Raw genomic sequence first — 22,863 nt, 5'->3', positions numbered from 1 at the left:
CCAGTGTTGTGGCATAGCGAGTAAAATGTCATCACCCACATAGGCATCAGTCCATGTCCCGGCTTTACTTCCAAACCAGTTCCCTGTCAGTGGTCTGCTAAAAGCAGTGAAACATGGTCCAACTACTTGGGCCCCTAATATCCATGTGGCAAGCCAAGAAGCAGCTGTCTTTGGCCTGGCCCAACTTTAGTTGCTATGGCCATCTGAGGAATAAATTAACAGATAGAAGATCTTTCTCTGTCTCTCCCACTCTCTCTACAGCTCTGACTTCCAAATAAATAATTCTTTTAAACCAATACACTGTGGATATTAAAAAGTATTTAAATCATTATACAGATCAACATTTAACTCTTTATAGGAAAAACAAAAGAAAATCCAACCATAATTGTCACCTAGCAATAACCATGATAAACATTTTACTACGCATCCTTTTACACATTTCTGTACGAGAGTATGCACATAAGAGTAATACATATACATGTTAATGAGAACGAAATTGCAGTTGTATTTATGGGTTTTTAGTTACACAGGAAATGGAACCAATGGCTGCGGAGCCTCAGTTTCCCTGCAGAGAAGACGCCTATCAGCCCTGCATTGCACACGGCACAGATCATGACACACTACGGCCTGCATACCCCTCAATGTAACAAACAACAAACAACACTAAGTGTTCTGCCACTGTCAATATACATAGACAACTGGCTCGGAAGGAGAGAAACAAGCAAGTGCTCTGTCCAGCTTAGAGCCATATTCAACCACATCTGCAGAATATTCACACAGATGTATCCTTAGTTTAATGCGGGTACTCATGTTTTCCTCTCAATTGGATGTGTGCACATTTGTGCTGTGAAAACATACAAAACGATTTTTTTAACTACCCATCTGTCAAATAATAACCAATGCAAATGGAAAAGAAAAAGAGAACTTCAAAAAACTGAGAGCCTTCAACTGTTCTCTCATTTCAATAACTTTCAAAGATCAGACCTACTTTTGCTATTCTCACGAGCTATTTACTTACCTTTAATCTTCTGCGGTTCATCCTGACGTACCAGTTGGTCAGAACATCCACAAACTTGACCAGGCGAGGTACCACAGTATAGAGCCTATAGGCTAAAAGTAAGAGAATCAATGAGGCAGCAAGTCTGGGCCCAGCATCAGGAAGGCACAGGTCAGACACAAACAGCCCCTTTAGCCTGAGGACTTTTATCCATCCACTAGGGAGACATGAGGGACAAAAGCAAACACAAATGGCTCATTTGCTGAGGCTGTGCTATTTGGTAAGTCAAGGTGTATCAGGTGCACATACAACCACCTGAGAAGGCACTGATGGACTCCCACTGGCCAGGGAGAAAACCTAAAATCCAGCATGTGCAGTTGGAAGTCCAAGGCTGCCCATCCCACAGCTTTGGGAAGTACAGTGTACATGGAGTTGTGTAACAAAAGCCCAGCACGCCAACTAAAACAAAGCCAGTGCAAATGAGATGGTAAGAGATATGTATGGCACTGGCCAGCAGTTCAAGCAGGAGCAATCTGCCCCTACAGCGTCACTGGCATTGCTTGCAGATGTTTGGTTGTCACAATGGGTGGGTGGGCGGGCCTCCAGGCTGCTCAGCATGTTACAATGCATAGCACAGCCACCACACAGAAAATGATCTGACCCATGCTGTGTCCACAATGTAGTTGCTCAGAAACTCTGGCACAGGAGAGGTGATGGGAGAAAGAGCCAAATTAGAGGGGTCTGAGGGTCCCTGAGGAACTCAGAGGGTACAGAGGGCAACCCTGTTTGTGCCAAGGTTCATTTCAAGAATTCTCTCATTCACCTCCATTTTAAGTGATACTTAATGTCTCATAGAGATAAGTTACACAAAGTAGATGGCAGATAACAGATACTCACTAAGCGGAGCTGCTGCTAACATATTATTAGGTCTATTTTTACTATTAAATAAGCAGTCTCTGCCCATCCTAGAAAAACTACCAAAAAACCAGGGCCTGACGCAATGGTTCAGTGGCTAAATCCTCGCCTTACACACGCCAAAATCCCATATGGGCACCGGTTTTTGTGTTTGTGAACCGGCTGCTCCACTTCCCTTCCAGCTCCCTGGCTGTGCCCTGCAAAAGCACCTGAGGATGACCCAAAGCCTTGGGATCCTGCACCTGCATGGGAGATGTGGGAAAAGCTCTTGGTTCCTGGCTTTGGATTGGCTTAGATCCAGACATTGTGGCCACTTGGGGAGTGAACCCATGGATGGAAGATGTTTCTCTCTGTGTCTCTATAAATCTGTGTTTCCAGTAAAAATAAATCTTTTCATAAAAATCAGAAAAGCAATAATGAAATAGATATTTTCTTCCTCTTTCTGTAGACTACCAACAGTGAGTTTGGTTTTGGGCCAAGATTGGGAAAGCAGATCAGGTTGGCTTCCCCAAGCTTGGAGAGAGATACAACCACAGGTCCAAGTGAGAAATTCTGGAAACTAGCTTCTACAACAAACCTTAACAAAGCTACACTTTATGATTAAAGCCAATTATTACTTATTTGTTGTGCTGATCTCTCAAAATTTTCTCTGTTAATAAAGAAAACCTGTTAAACACCAAAAGGGCATTTACAAAGAGAATGAGGTCTTTACTCCTGCCAAACAGCTCAACACACTCACCTGCCATTTCAGTCTCAAAGAACCCTATAAGTGACTGCATGAAGGATAGGATCCACCGGTCTGTGATGTTGGAGCTTTCTCTGACTGTGTGTTCATTGTAGAGGAATTCTATTTCTTCTTCCTAGGAATGATGTATTTGTACAGAAGTTACTAAAAGAGGAATAAACTCTTTAAAGCAACTCTTTAAATAGAAAGAGAGCAAAGCATTAAGTGGAGCATCTGGACCACAAACTGGCGCCAATATAGGATTCTGGCATGTGCAGAAGGAGGATGTAGCTACTGAGCCATCACATCAGTCCCAAATGAGGTCTTAAAAGCACAAATGCTGGTGATGAACATGATGGGCCGTTATAGTGGTCAGAGAAGAACAGAGGTGGCTGGAGCAAGGGTTTCTCAAGAAGAACTGCCTGGGCAGGCAACCAACTGTTTTAGTGGTTCTAACAATCCACAGAGAACAGCTGTTCTCATTGTCATTGTGGCAGCCCAATAGCCAACTTCTCAGGCTGACCAGCACCAAGTCCTGCGTGTCCCCAGGTATTGGCTCTGATAGTGGCTCCCTCTATTGTCTCTCCTGACAGGAGTGGTTGGCATGACAAACCGGTCAAGAAACACTGTTCCCACTCTAAACAGTGGAGACCTGTGTCCCAGAGGTGATAACTTAGCCAGGCCTGCTAGCTCCGCGTCCCGTGTCACAAGTCCAGCCTGCCCATGGTCTGTGCCTCCCCGTGCACCTGCTCCACAGCACCCGCAGTGGCATTGGGAACCCGCCTGGAGCCCACAGCTCTGCACACAGACACACCGCTGCACTGTTTACCTTCTGCAGTCGGAAGACGTTCTGAATGAAGAATCGATATGCGTTGTACCACGGCAGCAGCACGTCCTTCAGCACATCCCGCACACCCTCCTCCTTGAAGCGCAGATTTTCTGCTCTCACCACAGGGGAGTTGATCAGATATAATCTGAAAGAGGGAGAATTACACATAAAAGGTACAGAGATAATATACCAAATATTACTACCTGACATAGTCACAGGACAAGACTAAAATCAGGGCTTAATTTTCTATAAAAGGAGGACATGATGAATAGTCTTTACTATTCAACTTAAAATTCACAAAGTTCTCACTCTGTGTAAGAACCCATGAAAATGATAAAGAAGTGTATGTCACCCTGCCAGCAAATGTAGCACTGTGAAATCCCCAAGAGGAAGGCAGGTCTGGTCCTCATCCACAGCGACTTGCCTACACCCATGGATGCTGCACACCACACCATCTATGGAAACAGCTGATGAGCAGTAGGCTTCACAGAGTGTCAGATCTGACATTGATGGGCAGTGCTCAGTGGCTCTGGTAGACACTGTACAGGCCAGCTCCCTCACAGAAAATTACTCTGCCCAACTGCTAAGTCTACAGATGATGCAAGAACAGACAGTTCCACTCTCTGCTACACAAGGCCTTTCAATGGTAACACTGGTGTTTCATGACAATAATCATGGTACACAGTGACTCAAAGCCATCAAAAAAGCTCCAACGTTAATTTTTAAATTTGTTCTTTAATATATAAATTTACCTCATGTGGCCTTGTAAGTAGAAAATTATAATATATGATGAAAGTCTAATCCCAACAAGACAGGAAACTCAGAACAATGAGTTGGAGACAACCAGCAGCCACAACAGGTCTTCTTACTCAAAAAAGACCTTGAGGACTGAAACGTCTCTCTACTCAGAAATTGTTTGGGGAACTTGAGATTAAACCCGTGCCCATGTGATGATTACAGAACATATGTGTGTAAAAGCTCCTGTACAAACCAAATCCAAGAATCCTGATGAACAGAATAAGCCATCCTTACTTCCAAAGGCAAACATGCACAAGGCAAAGCACTGGTTTGTACCTGAGGGCATCGGCGCCATACTTATTGATGATCGAAACCGGATCTGGATAATTCTTTTTTCGTTTGCTCATTTTTTGGCCATCACTTGTAAAGTGCAAGAGAGATTCAAAGTCAGTCAATTTCACGGTTACCTTTCTTTATATATGGCTATAGATTACTTGCAAACAGGAATAAGTAAATGCAAATAGTAATAACCTAGATGCAAGCGAGTGTTAACAAGGCATAATTTCACAGGGTCATTTTGTTGGTATTTGAAAACTATAGTCTGAATACCATGGGGGAGCCATGAAGTATCGGGGTAGACAAAAGCAGGAAGATGTTATAGCACTCACCCATGAAAATTAAGACATACAGTAACAAAAAACGATGCACAAGTGTTCATCGTAGTTTTATTAACAAACACTGGAAGCAGCCCAGCACCCTTCAAGAGGCAGATGGCCGCACTGCCAAATACTAGTCAGCACTGAAAATAAATAAGACTAACATGTGCAACAATCTCCATGGGACTGTGCCGAGTGCAAAATGTCATCAGCTCCAAATCAGACATTGTGTGATCCCATGTCTGTCCCATTGCGTGTTCCATAGCATATCTGCACTGCAGCAAAGAATCAAATTGTGTTTGCTAGGAATGGGGAATGGGGTGGGAGGGTAGGAAGGCTGTGGGCAGTTAAGGAAGGTGACAGGAGGGGTCCTTGTGGTGCTGAGTGAAGCCATTAGGGATTTTGAGTGCATAGTTACAGAAGCTACAGAAACTAGTTAGAGAAACACATGTGACAGAATTGTACTCAATAAATACAAACAAATGGATATATTGGACATACATAAAATTGGGAAAATTTGAGGATATTGGACTGTATAAAAACTGTCTCAAACTGGAATCTATTACTCATTTGCTGTGTGACCCCCCCAGCATGCGAACTTTTCTGTGTCTCCAATTTATCAAAAAAGGGACAATTGCAAGGCACCATCTCAAAGTGGTCCGAGGGTTAAGTGAAGTAAGACGAGGGCACATATCCACAGGCGGGACAAAGGACTCAAGCATCCTTGATGTTAGGTGCCCCCTTCCCATGGCAAAGGAAGCAGGGTATCTGTGCAGTAAGTATTGTTTTAAAATCTCCATTTATGTTCATTTTCACCTGTAATGACTAAAGGTAATAAAATAAAGGAAAAAAGGAAATTCCTCTGAATCAATGAAAAGCAAGAAGATTCCTCCGTGGGAAGAAGAGCATCAGGTAGGGGAGGTATGGGATCTGGCGGCAGAGTCCCTGTCCTGCATCAGCTTTTATCCTGGCCCTCAGGATCTCTACAGTCAGAGCTGCAGCCAACATGATAGAGCACAAAACCGCATTGTAGGACTGATGTACAAAGAAGCTCTACAGGCAAATGTATTCATCAAATGATAGCTTGATGTTCTATTTGACAATTGTGACCTCACTGACGCTATTGCTACTGCCCTGGCTCCATCAGTTATTCCCGTGATTTCTCTCCACATAGTCCGGCAGCTCTTCCCTAGGAAATGGTGGACCGTGGGGACATGAGCTGAGGATGGAGGTCTGGACCGCACAGGAATGCCACACACTTGAATCAGAAAGGAAGAGGAGGACTAAGCTGCAATTTGGTGTTCCTAGCTCCCTGTATGAGGAGAGGGCCAACCAGAATATGGCTGCATTGAGAAGAAACAAACTCAGGGAATGAGGACAGAGGGTATCATAGCAGGAACTGGTCACAACACAGAAAGAAGGCACCTGCCTCGCCAGGACGAGCCCATTGACAATGACATTCTTGAAAGGCGGTTGTCCAAACAGGGCTGTGGCCAACACCAGCAGAGTGTAAAACCTGAAAAAAACCCAACAGTTCAGTGAGAACAGAAATGCAGTCCAAGCACAGGAAAACATGTAACATTTATTCAATGCCTGCATTTCTATTTTAATAATCAACAAGACAAGAGTTTACTGTTACAATCTGAGTTGCAGTGTAGAAAACATGTGACACAGGGCACCCACACAGTTATACAGAGTATATGGAATCTCTGGTTTGAAAATGCACTCTGCTTTATTTAAAGCAAATGCAGTCCTGTGTCAATGTGCTGACCCTTTCTCTGCTACAGGGGAGGAGCCTCCACCCTACCTCAGGGGGCAGAGGCAGCACCGGCAACCTCTCACACACACCTGCTCAAAGGGAGATAGTGTAGCTTCTGGTGCGGGATCACGTGGGACAGTATGACAAAAGATGCAAAATACAAGCACCATCTAGAAGTCAAAAGAGGAACTACAGAGACATGGAAATGCCTTTACTCTGACAGGTGTTGTGTAACTCCTTTCCAGGCTAGCGAGCTGACTCCCAGAGAACGTTCTTATAGGGCTGCTCCTGTCTCCCAGAGCGACATCTTGCCACCATGTCATGCTCGTGTTTCAGTTCCCAAGCAGCGGAGGGAGACCCCACTGTGCTCAGAACAGGAAAGTCTAGCCAGAGAGGAGCCTTGGGGATAGCGAGCATACAAGACCCACATAAGGACTGATAATAGCAGCTAAAATAAGCTTACAGCTAAACCATCTGACTCCTCCTAAAAAGAGTAATTTGTTTCAGGCAGTTATTGTAAATACACTGGAATTTGAAAAGTGTACATCACAAAGTCTGATGCCAGTGACTACTAGAGACAGGAAAAGCAGAAAGGGCATCACCAAATTCTTTAAGCTACCCTACAGAAGCATTATTAATCAAAGTCAAGAGCACCTGGAGCAACAAACACATCCAGAAAATGATGGCAACTCACTCGCTTAGCAACAAGAGGATGACAGTTCTGCCTTAAATGAAACATTAAAAAAAAAGTGAAATCCATTTATCATTTGGAGCTGTAAGAATAGAGCCTATCCAGTTGGCCACCACTCCCAAGCACCTACAGATACGTAACAGACATTCAAGAGTAAACACTTGAGGAAAGAAATTGGCATACCATCCTCTGGTTTGGTCAATGCCTTCAGCAATGAAGTCTGCAGGAAAACAATCCTCAAATTCCCTCTTGGTTTCAAATGGGTAATGAACCTGAGCGTAGGGCATGCTTCCACTCTCAAACCAGCAGTCAAATACTTCAGAGATGCGACGTAACGGTCCCTTCCCGCAGCGGGAAGGAATGGTCAGGTGGTCAATGCTAACAGATAGAAAAATGATCATTTCTATTAATTCTTAAGTGCAATGGAACATGCAGTTTAAATGTCTACAGGAAATCCAAAGTGCTGAAAAGATATTAAATGCATTTGCCAAGAGCAATATGAAAGGTAGTTCTCAAGGCTTTCAGAGGATATCATAAGTCCGCAGTCAGAAAGGTTAGGTACCAAAGTTACCTGACAGTCAAGGATGGAAGTCACATGACCTCGGGATAGTAAGAGTCAGTAAAAGAATGATGTACAAACCAAGAATCTGTAATCTGTTAAGCAGAATGATGACAAGACTGAAGAATCAGACATTTAGAAACTGACCTCTCTCTGTGGAGATCTGAAATCTTTGCTCCTGACAGTTCTTCAAGTTCCGCGACTGACCCAATGCATACTACCTGTCAAAAAAAGTTAAGAAGCAGAAACTTTCAGAAGCCAAGGAAATTAGAAAAGATTTAGTTTCTGTATCTTTAATGTTTAATTTCAGAACCTATGATTTCTTAATAATTTTACAATATTCAATTTGGATAAAAAACAGTTATTACCCATGAAAGAATACAATCTGGTCTCTGAAAAAGTAAATGCTAACCTGGACACTCTGTTACCTACCTGGTGTCAGGGAAACCTCTACGTGGAGAGGACCTCAATTCAACAAATACTTCCTGAAGGTTAGTACGTTTAAGCCTCTTACACAAATAATCAAACATAAATGAAACACCAGAGACTGTCTAAGGCGCTGGATCTGCATGTACAATCTGGACTCTTTAGCATAAAACAGTATGCTTGGACAGATGGAAGTAACCAAATTCAATCACAAGGTGCTAGAATTACATTTAGTAATAGCAGGACCAGTTGAATTCAGAATGAGGTTGTCACATGACAGCAGCAAGGTCAAGAAGATTTTTTGAAAAGATTTATTTATTTTTTTATTGGGAACGCAGATTTAGAGAGAGAAGATAGAAAGAGAAAGATTTTTCATCTGTTGGTTCACTCCCCAAGTGGACGCAACAGTCAGAGCTGAGCTGATCAGAAGCCAGAATCCAAGAGCTTTTTCTTGGTCTCCCACACATGTGCAGGGTCCCAAGGCTTTGGACCATCCTCTACTGATTTTCCAGGCTACAGGAAGGAAGCTAGATGGAAAGTGGAACAGCCAGGACATGGACCAGTGCCGATATGGGATCCTGGGACAGGAATTTAGCCACTAGAGTACCATGCCAGGCCCAGGAAGTTTTGATGGGTCCTCTTTCTTTGTCCTTGTTCAGTCCTGAAAAGTCTAGTGATTCTACTATGTGACTATTGCCTTTAGATGTCAACAAAGATTACTGACCCATGGGGACCCCACTGCTATCACAGCTCTCAGTATCACACTCGAAGTCCCGTCATAAAAGCATATCTATAAAAGTATATCTATACAAATGTGTATATCTATACACACAGGCTCACTCATATTGACTCAATTTTAGAAGTTAAAGGTCAGCGATGCTTCTTTTTCATCATGAGTAAGGTCCTGATCAGAGAAGACAATGATAAAACATAATGTGTACTTTTTCCTGACCACAAACTTTACTGTTCACTTTTAAAACTGTATTTAAGCAGTATGCACCTCTATTTTCCAATCAAAGATGGACTCTCAATGAAACTGTTACATATATCTTGACAATAGGATTCTGGCTGTCTGCCACTGTCCGTGCCTGCGATGTCAGGATACACTTAAGTATTCGAACAATGGACTTATAAAGGACTATACTATTGTAATAATATAGGGGAAACAAAGTGGTAGGGGAAGGGAAATCAGGGAGGGGTACAGGAAATCCCCAAGCCTACGGAATTGTATCACAAATAAGATACAACAAAATAAACAGAAAACTGCATTTAAAGGCCTGGCCCAAAGGCTCAACCGCCTAATCCTTCACTTGCAAGCACTTGCTGGCTTCCATCCCAGCTGCTCCACTACCCCTGGGAACCCTGCACTCACGTGGAAGACCCAGAAGAAGTTCCTGGGCCCTGGCTTCAGATCAGCTCAGCTCTGGCTGTTGCAGCCACTTGGGGAGTGAACCAGCATATGAAAGATCTTTCTGTCTCTTCTTCTGTTTGAAAAATCTGCTTTTCCAATAAAGATAAATAAATCTTTCAAAAAACCGAGTTTGGTTGGGCCCAGTGGCATGACCTAGCAGCTAAAGTCCTGGCCTTGAACACACTGGGATCCCATATGGGTGCCTGTTCTAATCCCGGCAGCTCCACTTCCCATCCAGCTCCCTGCTTGTGGCCTGGGAAAGCAGTCAAGGACGGCCCAAAGCTTTGGGACCCTGCACCCGCGTGGGAGACCTGCAGGAAGCTCCTGGTTCCTAGATTCAGATTGGCTCAGCTCTGACCATTGCGGCCACTTGGGAGCGAATCATCAGACAGAAGATCTTCCTCTCTGTCTCTCCTCCTCTCTGTACATCTGACTTTGCAATAAAAATAAATCTTTTAAAAAATTTGCATTTAGTCATGATAAGGGTGAAGTTAAAAACTCTAAACAGATTCTTATTTTATGTCATGATTCTAGTAAAGAACAATAAAAGTGGAAAAGAAAAAGAGCACATTCTTAACGCCACATTCAGAATGCAGGCACACAGTGCCGCAGCAGCAATCAACACAGACGCCGCTTGTCTTACCTCTTCAAAGTCATCACTGACCCACAGTGGGATTGGAGTCCCCCAGTATCTGTTTCTGGAAATTGCCCAGTCACGGGCATCTTTCAGCCAATTTCCAAATCGTTTTTCTCGCACAAACTCCGGGACCCTGTCATAAACAGATCAGATAACCAATTAGGCAAACATCAGCAAGGCAAAATTGTACATACACAGGCCACTCTGCTCTGATACGTGGAAGTCTTTGCTTCACATTTCGTGGACCCAATGCTCAGGACATTCCCAACTAGGAAATGTCTTCTGAATGGATGGCACTAGCATAAGTCTGTGCTGTAGCTGATCACTTTTTTTTTTTTTCTTAATTAAAACAAAAAGATGAAAAACAGAATCACTGCCCGTGACATAAAACCCACTTCCAAAGAACAAGGCCTGTTGTCTGTAGCTGATTCCCTTTAAAATACACTTCCTGTGTGTTCCCCAGGGGCTCACAAAGCTCTGGCTGCTCACTCTGGCCTTTGCTCTGGGCTCTTTGTGTTTTTACCAAGCTTGCTCAGCTGGATTCCTGATACACTGGGCAGCTGATGGCTGCCTCTTGGCCCTCTCCAGCCTTCTCTGTCATCCCTGGCAAGTTTTTCAGCATGTGTGTCCTTATCCAGCTGCTTTGGCTGTGCAGCCCTGCCTTCAGTCCACACATGCTCAAACCTTCTTCTGTCTGATCAGAAACCTCCTCACCCCTGATCTTTCTTCTTATTCTCCTAGGAGAATCCCCGCTAAGCACAGGTTGAGCAGCTTGTCCTAAAGTTCTCCCAATTCATCTCTTTGGCCCTGCAGCTATCACGCCATAGTGTAAAGGTCACTGCCTATGGTGGGACCCATTTCGAAGCTATCTTACTAATAGGCAATACCTAGTCCCACTCATTAGAAATAATGAGCTTGCTAGTTTTAAAAACAGAGTAACTGCTTTTCTAAGAAATCAGGATCACATTCCTAGAAAATTTCAGACGACAGCTTCATGCCATTCCTTTACTGTCCAGAAATACTCGTCACTCTTAAAACATTAAATGTAGACGTTTAGTGTAACTGGGTCCTTGTGCGAAGTAAAGAATAAACTTTTAAGTGCTCAGGGGAAACCACTCTTTCGGAGTATATTGTCTGAAGCCCTTGCGTTATATTGCACCTACACACTGACATGACACCTCCGTGGCTATCTCTTATGGGTCAGATATTAGCTGGTAGAGCAAAGACTTCTGTGCTGAGGCCTATCCGTAAAACTCAATGCAAGAGATATCTCTCCCAGGAATTGAACGGCACCGAAAGTACAGATGGCTGGGAAGTACCTTTGAAAATAATGCTCACCCTGAAAATGATTATTATTCAAGTTAAGCTAACAGTGCAATCAGATTTTCTCCGAAGTCACTCCATCCCATACTCTAAAGGAATGGCAGTTGTTCATTTCCATGGTGTTAAAAAATCATAACACTTCCATAAATGCTTTAGCAATAAAAAGGTTACTCATTGTGTAATATTACTTATTTTGTGTTCTTCAACACATAGGAAAAAAAACCACACATGCGACCAAACATTATCACTAAAATTGTTAAAATTATCACGATGCTAGAGGAGTGTGAAGCACACTGACTGCACTGCAGTACGGCTCAACTCTGCTCACCAGTAGCACAGGTCGTTGTTCTTCAGCAGCTGGTCCACCATGTGCTCCACTCGCACAAACCAGCTGGGCACTGCCTTGTAAATGAGGGGTGTGTCTGACCTGGGAGCAGAAATGCAGACACAGCAAGTCAGACCACGAAGTGTTTCCCAGGGAGAACAAGCAATGATAGACTGCTGCTCACATCACCACTAGCTACCTGGCTGTCCATTAAGAAGCATTTGTACTACAGAAACAATCCAGTCTTTTGAGGTCAAAACAAGAGAAAACGAACAAAATCAACAAGAACAGAAAGGAAAATAAAATTCTGTACATGATAGCGGTTCAAGGAATGAACCGACAGCACCACAAAGAAAGTGTGGGAACTGAAACTGAGTTCACTGAATCTTCAATTTTCATCTCTATCGTCACAAAAAAGATCTTGTATCACAACTGGATACTACATTAAATGTCTCAATTAAAACCCATTGCAACAACAAAAAGAGTTACGTATTTCTGTTCTTTCTCGCCAAGTTCCCGAGGAAGACAACTGAAAATTTTGCTAAAAACAAAGAGGGCAAGCTTTAGAACACCAACTGCCAAGGACGCCTCAAGCCGGACACCATGAACGCAAAGGCACGGACACCCAGTCTTTGTTTCCTGACCTCCAGCAGAAAGGATAGCTGTGAGTGAAGGTGCTGGCAACAAGAAGTCGGTCCTTTTCCTTCAACGTCTTGATGATATTTTTATCAGCATCCTGTTGGAAAATTAAGATTTTGCCAAACCTCCTGAAATACTTAACATCATTATACTATTAATAGCTGGTATTTTGTCACAAATCAAAGGAACAAACTACACATATATCATTTTAAAATACTATCCATGGGTGTTTGGTCTGTGACTAAGATGCCTATGTAGTAGGCACAGCACAGTGGCTCGCTCAGCAGCTAAATCTTTACCTGGCAAGTGCCAGGATCCCACATGGGTACTGGTTCATGGCCCGGCTGCTTCACTCCCATACAGCTCTGTGCTTGCAGCCTGGGAAAGCAGTTGAGGATAGCCCAAAGCCTTGGGACCCTGCACCCACGTGGGAGACCCGGAAGAAGCATCAGGTTTCAGACCAGCCAAGCTCTGGCCATTGAAGCCACTTGGGGAATGAACCAGTGGATAGATCTTTCCCTTTCTACCTCTATCTTCTTCTCTTGTACATCTGCCTTGCCAATAAAAATAGGAGTTTTTTTTTTAAAGATGTGTATGTGCCAGGCAGCCCAGGTCCTGCCCTAGAGCTGCTCTCAATTTCGGCTTTCTGCTAATCAGACTTTGGGGGGCAGCGAGGATAGCACAACAACTTGGGTCGTTGCCACCAAGGTGGGAGACCTGGCCATTTCGAGTATTTGCAGACATCAGTTCTCTGTCTCCCTCAAGAGGATAAACCACTGGCGTTTTTTGTTGTTGTATTTTTGTATCTCAGCTACTTAGAGCAGGAAGCATCTTTATACTATTTAAGGTAGTGAAGTTCTCAAGCAGGAAAGATAACTCCAAGGTCACAAAGCTGCTGCAGGACACGGAAATCAGAGCCCAGTGTCTGAGTATTAACCTGAAACCAGAGCATCTTCCTTTAAAAACGCAGGATGCCATCATTTTATATGCCAAAAAAAATGCCCAAAAGTTATTTTCTAGGTGAATTACAATACAATTACAAAAGATGGAGTTTAACTAGAACTTGCATTACTTTCCAAACAGAGAAAAAAGAAAAACTGACTGATAAAAGAAAGATAGGCATGGTCTACGCCACACAGATTACAGACCTTAACATATTGTCCTGCAAAATGGGCCACTTCTGCGGTGAAGCAGCCTGATGCATCCACAGGGCAAATGGGGAGTGAATCTTTCTGAATGATGTTGAAGTCCATGCAGACCCGATAGTCATCCTGGGAAGAGACAAAGGGTGGGAGAAAAAAATGAAACATTTCAAGTACGAATGAGAGGCAGGAGGAAAGCAAGAGGTGATCGACAAATACTAGAGAATTTTTCACTATTCTTACAATCAACTTCATCCCCGCAACTGAAAGTGACACAGGGACCATTCAAGGAACAGTCACATCTGGACAGGGACTAGGTCATTCCTCCCGATATCTGCAGGCAACATTTCAGAGATTCCCACATATGGCAGACTATCCACTAAGTGAGAAGACACATGACACATATCAATGACTTAGAACTAAATCAAAGCCGTGTTTTAGCAGTAGCACAAATATACAATCGAAACAGCAAATACACGCGCGTTAATTTCATATACTGTACATGTGGATTTACGTCCCGATGAATGATAGCCCAAAGTTTGGCAATACTCATTTGATATGAAGCATTCACTTTTTCACAAAGATAAACTGTACCTCACATGGCACAGATGCCTCATGATGCTTTAGGAATGAATTTAAAGTGGGTCAACAATGAAGGAAACAATATGGAAATGATAATCTTACCCACTTTCCTGTAGCGCTTGAATCTTTTTACCCAAATTAACTATGTAAAGATCGTCAAAATAAAAAAATAATAATTTTAAAAAAAAGTGGGTCAACAATAATTATTTCACACTTAGAAATCTGCACATCAAGAGCCAGTACTGAGGCATAGTGGATAAAGCTGCCGCCTGCCACATCCTGTTAATGTGAGTGGGAAAGCAAAGCAAGATGGTCCAAGTGCTTGGGTTCCTGCAACCCACACAGGAGACCTAGAAGAAGCTCTTAGCTGTGACCTGGCCCAGCTCCGGCCATTGTAACCACCTGGGAGAGTGAACCAGTGGATGGAGGATCTCTCGTCTCATTTGCTCCCTAATTTAACTCTATCAAATAAATCTTTTAAATCTTTTAAAAGAATTGCTAGTCAGTACTCTGAGCACTTTGCCACACTAGCTCGTCTGATCTTTTTGGAGAACAGAGAAAAAACTAAATTTTCACCAAATACACCTCTTGCATAAACTAGCCATCAAGTTCATCTTACAGATGAGAAAACTGAGGCACAGAGAAATACCCCCCTTTCCAATAAACAAGATAAAATCTTCCAGAAAAAAAAAGAAAACAATCTACATTTTAAAATGAAAAAATGATCTTTTTATGATCAGCGAAGTAACCATAGCAACAGACCCCAACATTATTAACAATTGGAGTAGAGTATGCTAAACTGCCTGTTGTGGTGCCCATTTCTGATCCGTCTAGGTCCCTGCTCCTGGGCAGAAACATAGGATGGTTCAAGTACCTATGTCCCTAGTACCCAGTTGGAAGACTCAGACGGAGCTTCCCGATTTGGGTCCGTCCCGACCATGCCTGTTCGCAGGCATTTGGAGGGGAGTGAATCAGCTAATGGAAGCTCTACCTCTACTTATTCTTTCATGTGACTTTTCAAATCAATAAATCTTTAAGCTGATATCTGATTAGTTCCTAAAATTCATAAATATAATCAATCTGAATACATATATTGGATATTAAGTAATACTTAAAAACTGATTATTACATAGAAATAACAATGGTATGATAGCTACATTAAAATTCAAAGCCATTGGGCCAGTGCTGAAGGACAGCAGGTTAAGCCTTGATGGAGCTGTATCCAATACGAGCATGAGTTTTCATGTGCACTACTCCACCTTCAATTCATACCCCTGCTAAGGCTCTTGAGAAAGCAGCAGAGGATGACCCAAATGCTTAGGCCTCTGCACTCCAATGAGAGACCTAGAAGAAGCTCCAGGCTTCTGAAAATCTCAGCTCTAGCTTTTGCAGCCATTGAAAAAGTGAAATCCAGGCCCAGCATAGTAACCTAGCAACTGAAGTCCTCACCTTGCATACACCAGGATGTCATGGGGTGCCAATGCTAATCCCAGTGGCCCTACTTCCCATCCAGCTCTTGTGGCTTAGAAAAGCAGTCTACTTGATATTTCTAAAAAAAAGCTTGAAGAATAGGAAAGACTAAACGAAGTGGCTGGTGTTATGGTGGAGCAGTTAAACTACCATTTGGGATGCCCACAGTCCTCAAGTACCTCCCCTCTGATGCACCTGAGCAGCACAAGGTCTTGGAGTCCCTGCTGCTCACACAGGAGACCCAGAGGGGTCTTCTGGCTCCCTCCCAGTGGGGCCTGGCCCAACTCTGCTTTCTGTGGCCATCTGGAGAGTGAACCAAAAGGTGGAAGACTTGTGTCATGTTGCCTTTCAAATAAATCTTAGACAGACTGGTTTTTGATTTTTTTTAAAAAAAAAACATTTATTTTTTGTTGGAAAGTCAAATTTACAGAGAGGGAAAACAGAAATATCTTCTGTCAGTTAATTTGCTCCCCAAGTGTTTGCAATGACCAGAGCTGACGCAACCCGAAGTCAGGAGCCAGGAGCTTCTTCCGGGTCTCCCACAAAGGTACTTTGAGCTGTCCTTGACTACTTCCCCAGGCCACAAGCAGAGAGTTGCCTGGCAAAGGGCCCAGTCAGGCCACAAAGTGGAGCCCATATGGGATTCTAGTGTGAACAACGCAAGGAGTTAGCCACTAGGGTAACACTGAGCCTAGTTTGTGGCTTCTTAGAACAGTCATGTTGCAAAACTTTCTCATTCATAAAGTGATTAAGCCTGTTTGTGCATCTCACTAAGAATCAGACATTAAATACTCTGTGTGCATGATTCGCTTAGTCCAAACAGTTATCCCAACAAGAAGAGTCTACTACATGAGGTTTACACAGAAGGTTATCCAGGCAACTTGAAAACCTTGCCCAGGAACTAACTTCCCAATAGTCAGGGTCAAGGAGAAAGGTTAGAACTGATTTATTCTCAAGCACATGCCATTAATTCCTATGCTATGGTGCTTTTATCTATGTAAAAATTACATGAAATAGAACGCATCTTTGAAAAACATCATGGCCCAGCGCAATAGTGTAGTGGTTTAAGTCCTCGCCTTGCACGTGCCAGGATCCCATATGGACGTCGGTTCTAATCCCGGTGGCCTGCTTCCCATCCAGCTCCCTGCTTGTGGCCTGGGAAAGTAGTCGAGGATGGCCCAAAGCCTTGGGACCCTGTACCCACATGGAACAGCTGAAGGAGGTTCCTGGCTCCTGGCTTTGGATCGGCGCAGCACCAGCTGTTGTGGTCACTTGGGGAGTGAATCAACAGACAGAAGGTCTTCCTCTCTATCTGTCCTCCTCTCTGTGTATCTGACTTTGCAATAAAAATAAATATATCTTCAAAAAAAAAAAAAAAGAAAAAGAAAAAATCATGCTGAATAAAACAAGATATAGTATAATGTGCAGGGAAGGTTCAGGCTTTCTTGATCATGTAGTATTTGGCCAACAGCACAGCGGAGCTGACAGGACAATTTGTGTTTGATGAATGCAAGTTTCTAGGCATTAGTGAAAACTCAGCAAACTCTATACCCTAAGGCAGGCATTTCTTGCTTATAAGATGACCTTGAATATACAAAGACACAGCAGCGTCTGTGACCTGTAAAGATTCCCTCAACTGGCCCAGATTTCACTATTTTCACTAATATGCTCAAAACTTTCAGGCCACCCTGTGGAAAGTGAGCTAGAAAAGTGGTCCAGCATGATGGGACCTACGACTCAAAGGTCCATGGAAAGTGGTCACTGACACTTAGCCCTCAAATAAGTCTGAACATTCCTGCTACTCACAGCGCCAAAGTAAGGAGCCTGGTGCACCACGCCCGTCCCTTCTTCCTCCTTCACATAGTGGTCGACAAGCACAGTGAAAGCACCATTTTCTTTCATCTGGAAAAGAATTCATCACACTTTGTCATACCATTATATTAGCTTTACCAGTAAGAGCATGGCAAAAACTTGTATGGCTTGTAAAATTATTTTTCAGAATTAGAATTAATCAGGTTGGAAAAAAAAAAAAAAGCAAGTATATGATACCTCCTTGCCATAAATGATTCATCACTTAGAAATAGTTCACCAAGTGGTCTTGGCTGCAGCACTTCTGATCCAGTCTCCTGCTACTATGCCTAGGAAAGCAGTGTACTGACACGGGAGACATACACGAAGCTCCTGGCTCCCACCTTTCGTCTGGTCCAGCCCCGGATGTGTGGCCATGTGGGGAGTGGACCAGTGGATGAAAGGTCTCTGTCCCTCTCTGCATTGCCCTACCTGTAACTCTGAAAGGCTCTATTTTTGAGTTTTCATCAATCATAAAAAATGTATACTTTTTAAATAATTCGTTTCCAGATACATTTTCAATTACTGCACACAATTTGCTTTTCTTTTGCCTTGAAGTATTTCATTGTACAAGTAAAAACTTGGGATCCCATGTGGGTGCTGGTTCATGTCCCGCTTGCTCCTGTTCCCTCACAGCTCCCTTCCAGTGGCCTGGGAAAGCAGTCAAGGATGGCTAGGAGAGCTACCGTTGTTACTTCATCGTACTCTGCTTTAACCAAACTGGCCATTTGTTGTCCTCTCTGCCTCAGTAGAAAAAACTTGACATTAAGTGGCTTTCACCTTGAGTTTCTATAACCCTGTGGCAAAAAATATTAGTATTCACATCCTTAAAATATATTTCTGGCTCTAATTTCATTTCACAGATGAGCTAATTCAAAACTTATGTCAGCCGTGGTGGTAGTTTGGACTTGACTGCAACAAGGACCTTTTGGTTCCATTATAACATTATAACATTCCTTTCAACTACAACTTGGCACTTTATTTTTCTGGAATTTGAAACTGAAATTGAAAACTATGGCTTTTTAATTATGGTAGTCTGCATCACCTTGAAATATTTTGGAAAGTTGGATATGGAAAGTGGGAAAAGGCATGTCTTCAAAGCTTCAAATGTAAAGAGAGGATACCACGTGGATCCTAAGGATCAGATGGCACAATGAGCTCACAGGCATGTCACATGTCCTGAGTGTGGAGCAAGGAAGGCCTCACTGGGTCCCTGTTCCTGGGGCCTCGTCCAGACATCCCATGAGCCTCAGCACTGTCCCCTAGGCCACCTCTGTCACCTCAGATACACGCAGTATTTCATGGGAAGTGTACTAAAGGTGCACATAAAATGGCTTTTTTTCCTAAGTCAAAGAATTTGTAATCCTTGCCCAAAATTTACTCCTAGCGTCAGATACCTCAGAAAGAATCTTAATGGTTAGAGGCTATTTGACATAGCTTAATGGTGTTACGGGTTATGTGCAAATTATAATCAACTGGAAATACCACTAACATTACAAGCTTGGGGTCTGGCGAGATAGCCTAGCAGCAAACAGTCTGCACCTTGTATGTGCTGGGATCCCATGTGGATACCGTTTCTAATCCCAACAGCCCTATTTCCCATCCAGTCCCCTGCTTGTGGACTAGGAAAGCAAGAGAGGATGGCCCAAAGCCTTGGGACCCTGCACCCGCATGGGAGACCTGAAAGAGGCTCTGGGCTCCTGGCGTCAGATCGACTCAGCTCTGGCCAATGCAGCCACTTGGGGAGTGAATCAACAGAAGATCTTCCTCTCTGTCTCTCCTCCCCTCTGTAAATCTGCCTTTCCAATAAAAATGCATCTTAGGAAATAAAAAAAAAAACTAAGTTGTTAAATGCATGAGCTCGGTCATGATACCATACCCACATATAAAATGCCTACTCTGTTACCTTCGTGGGAATGAAATCTACGTGAAACATTTTACCCAAGCATGATCTGAAATTTGTAAAATAAATGACAGAAAAAAAATTCTCCAAATTCAAAATATTTACAAAGTAAAATGCAGACCATAAGCAATGAGAAATGGATATACAAATAAAATAAAATGTAAAGCAACCTCTTATATCATTTGAGATGTATTTTCAAAAAAATTCCACACAATTTTAATTGTAAACCAAGAAGATGGAACAACTAAAGTGTGTTAATACCATAGCTGCATTCATACGGAAAATGCAACAACAAGACAACGCGGGTTTAATTCCTCACATTGCTCCAGTTACCAAATAAATGAATGCGGACAGCGCCTGCGCGAGACCCCAAACTTACCTTCACAAAATAGTCAAACAGGGGCTTATATTTCTTGCCTTTGAGATAGGAACCAGGAAACCTTGAAAAAAGGAGAAAGGCAAGCTAAATTTAGATTAACATAAAAGCATTGAGATTGTGCATCAAAGCACCATTCACTGTGGTCTGCTTGCTCCTTAGTCATTAATGTTGCAAGACGCAATGTGAACGTCTTAAGTATTAGTATTTAAAACTAAACTTGACTAATACGGCTTTTTGATAATAAAGATTCTGTCTTTTTTTTTTCCCCCTCAAACTGAAGACTCACACCTCCACTGGTTTGAATACTCACCTTTCAAGGGTCTCATAGTCACTCTCCGATTTGTAGAGGGCGGACAATCTGGCTTCCATTAAAATGAGGAACTTCCCTCGAGCAGTATCTACGAGAACAGGGCAAGAGTGGACCTCAGTGACATTCAGATCTGACCAACTCTACACAGGCAAGCACAAAGATTTCTTCCTGCGAGGCTCCCAGGTCCCCTGTGGCTAAGTACGCCCAGGAGACACCCTAACAGGAACACCCTAAACAGTGCTATGATACGCTACCTCCCGAACACAGAAAAAAAAAAACAAAATGCAATCAGGCGGTTGATCGTCCTTCTAAGGAAATAAATCTTTATTTTCTCTATGCAAAGTTATAGCTCATCTCATTGACAAACCACGTAGCTCACAGTCAGTTCCTTGCAATCTGCCCCACCCCCATCCATCGCGAACATTCTCCTTTAGGTATCTGCTCATCCAGATAGTTTCCTAAGCATATACTAACAAACAACATGATAGTGTGCATGGCTTTTTAAAAATTCTTATTAAATCTGGGTGAGATAATACTCCATATATTTTGCAACTTGTTTTCATTTAATATAATATGAATATCTTTTATACGCCAACCAGTGTCCATAGATTTTTCTTTTATATAGCATGATAGGATTTCAGAAGTTACTTTTAACAAATCAATGTTTAAATTGCTTTCAAAATCTCATGAGTACGAATATTGGAATAATATATGTCCTTTGTCAGAATACATCCAACGGGGTAGCTGGGACAGCAGAGGCCTGTGGGATCCTGTTGAGAAGAGGCTCCAGCAAAGGGGAGACAGAGGGCCTCTCACCCAGAGTGACCAATAACTCCACTTCCTTTACTGGCTCTGGCCATCCCCACCACATATTCTTTTTCATCGTGTTTGACTAATCTTCGTGTAAAAGGGGCCACACACTATTTGCCCCTTTGCAATTACTTCATTTCATGTAGCAGAATGCATTCCAAGTTCATTCAAGTTGGAGCATGTGCCAGAATTCTTTTCCTGTTCAAATTCAATATTATTTCATTGAGTGTGTATGGTATATTACATTTATCTATGGTGATTTGTATTGCGTGCAGACTTGAGCTATTGTGATTGATGCTGTAAGTGTCACGGGTATACATATATTTGTGCAAGCCTCTACTTTCAATTATTTGGAGAAAATACCCAGAAATTAAGGTGCTGGGTTATAGACTGATTCTTTCTGAAGAGCCACCTAAATGTTTCTCAACTACAGCTCAACTACAGGTTTTGTATTTTTCTGGCCAAGCGAATCTCCACACAAACTATCCAAATTTAAAGCTCTATTTGTTCATCAAGAATCAAGCTCCAGGAAAAGGGTCCGCCTAAGCCTGTGTTAGCACTCATAACAGGCAGCATCTGAAAAGCACAAAACTCACAGGTTCCAGTACCAATTCTCCCAACTGATGTGACGACCATGACTGAATCTTAAAAGGGACTACATCATATAAGGGACATTTAAAGAACATGCCAATCAAATGATAAATTTGTAATCCATACTTGTTAATGCTTGTGTACTATTTAAACTTTTGTGTACTATTTGACGATCAGAAATGGAAAAAAGTTTTGCAAGTTATTTTTCTGATTAAACCATCATTTAAAAGAATTAGTTACACCAAAAAAAGGAATGTAAACTTTTACACTTTCCCAATATGTAAGAATTATCATCATGTTCATATCAGTCATAATTCATCAGGCTAATACTCACCTTTAACCTTCACATATTGCAAATCCGGATTAACACAAAGTGCAAGGTTACTAGGCAGAGTCCAAGGAGTGGTTGTCCAGGCAACTAAAGATGTATTTTCATCTTCCTCCAAAGGGAAAGTTACAAATACTGAAGGATCTTGAACATCCTGGAATTTAATGAGGTAAATACCACTTTATACATCCATACAGGCATGTAAGTAAAAAAGAACTGTTTCTACAGAATAAAATCTGTCTGGCATACACTGGGATCCCATATGGGTACCGATTCATACCCTGGATGCTCCACTTCCCATGTTAGTGGCCTGTTTGTGGACTGGGAAAGCAATAGAGGCAGGCCCAAAGCCTTGGGATCCTGAACCCACATGGAGACCTGGAAGAACCTCCTGGGTCCAGCTCAGCTCAGCTCTAATCCTTGCTGCCACTTGGGGAGTGAACTAGTGAATGAACATCTTTCTGTATCTCCTTATCTCCATAATATCTACCTTTCCAGTAAAAATAAATAAATCTTAAAAAAAAATGAAGCGTGGTGGGTCTCAGGACGGGGCGTCTCATGCCTGGATTCCGGACGGCCGCCATGGGCACATGGTGAGCCGTGTCCGGGCCTGCTGGGTTCCAGAGGCTGCTTCCTTTGGGGTGAGTAGACCCGAGGGGGGAGGCCTCTGGGACTGGGCAGGTCCGGCACCCACCGGGCGGCGAAGGGGATTTGGGAGGGGCACGACCTTGACGGGGCGTCTCATGCCTGGATTCCGGACGGCCGCCATGGGCACATGGTGAGCCGTGTCCAGGCGGCCAGTGCGCCATTGGCGCCAGGCTCCGCCTGCTGGCCGCCCGGCTGGGGAGCTCTGGGGATTTTGTTCTTTGAG

General features: G+C 43.0%; 1 protein-coding gene across 1 annotated transcript in view; it reads right to left on the bottom strand.

The window, feature by feature from the left end:
- The window catches only part of IARS1 (isoleucyl-tRNA synthetase 1), a 72,506-nt gene that overhangs the window by 30,369 nt on the left and 19,274 nt on the right, over positions 1-22,863 (bottom strand). Inside the window, exons 7-21 of the mRNA XM_040963627.1 lie at positions 21,999-22,146; positions 20,264-20,351; positions 19,954-20,014; positions 17,630-17,725; positions 13,778-13,900; positions 12,635-12,726; positions 11,994-12,092; positions 10,349-10,475; positions 8,016-8,089; positions 7,493-7,687; positions 6,289-6,375; positions 4,540-4,623; positions 3,466-3,610; positions 2,652-2,772; positions 1,019-1,110 (exon numbers count right to left, since the gene is read on the bottom strand). Coding sequence (XP_040819561.1) covers positions 1,019-1,110; positions 2,652-2,772; positions 3,466-3,610; positions 4,540-4,623; positions 6,289-6,375; positions 7,493-7,687; positions 8,016-8,089; positions 10,349-10,475; positions 11,994-12,092; positions 12,635-12,726; positions 13,778-13,900; positions 17,630-17,725; positions 19,954-20,014; positions 20,264-20,351; positions 21,999-22,146 — 1,632 coding nt within the window. The remainder of the gene's footprint in view (positions 1-1,018; positions 1,111-2,651; positions 2,773-3,465; positions 3,611-4,539; positions 4,624-6,288; positions 6,376-7,492; positions 7,688-8,015; positions 8,090-10,348; positions 10,476-11,993; positions 12,093-12,634; positions 12,727-13,777; positions 13,901-17,629; positions 17,726-19,953; positions 20,015-20,263; positions 20,352-21,998; positions 22,147-22,863) is intronic.

This window comes from Ochotona curzoniae, unplaced genomic scaffold (genome assembly GCF_017591425.1).
Source record: "Ochotona curzoniae isolate NIBS_2020 unplaced genomic scaffold, NIBS_Ocur_1.0 scaffold_3208, whole genome shotgun sequence".
NCBI lineage: Eukaryota > Metazoa > Chordata > Mammalia > Lagomorpha > Ochotonidae > Ochotona > Ochotona curzoniae.
Note: the sequence above shows the minus strand (reverse complement) of the source record. Positions and strands in the feature narration are given on the sequence as shown.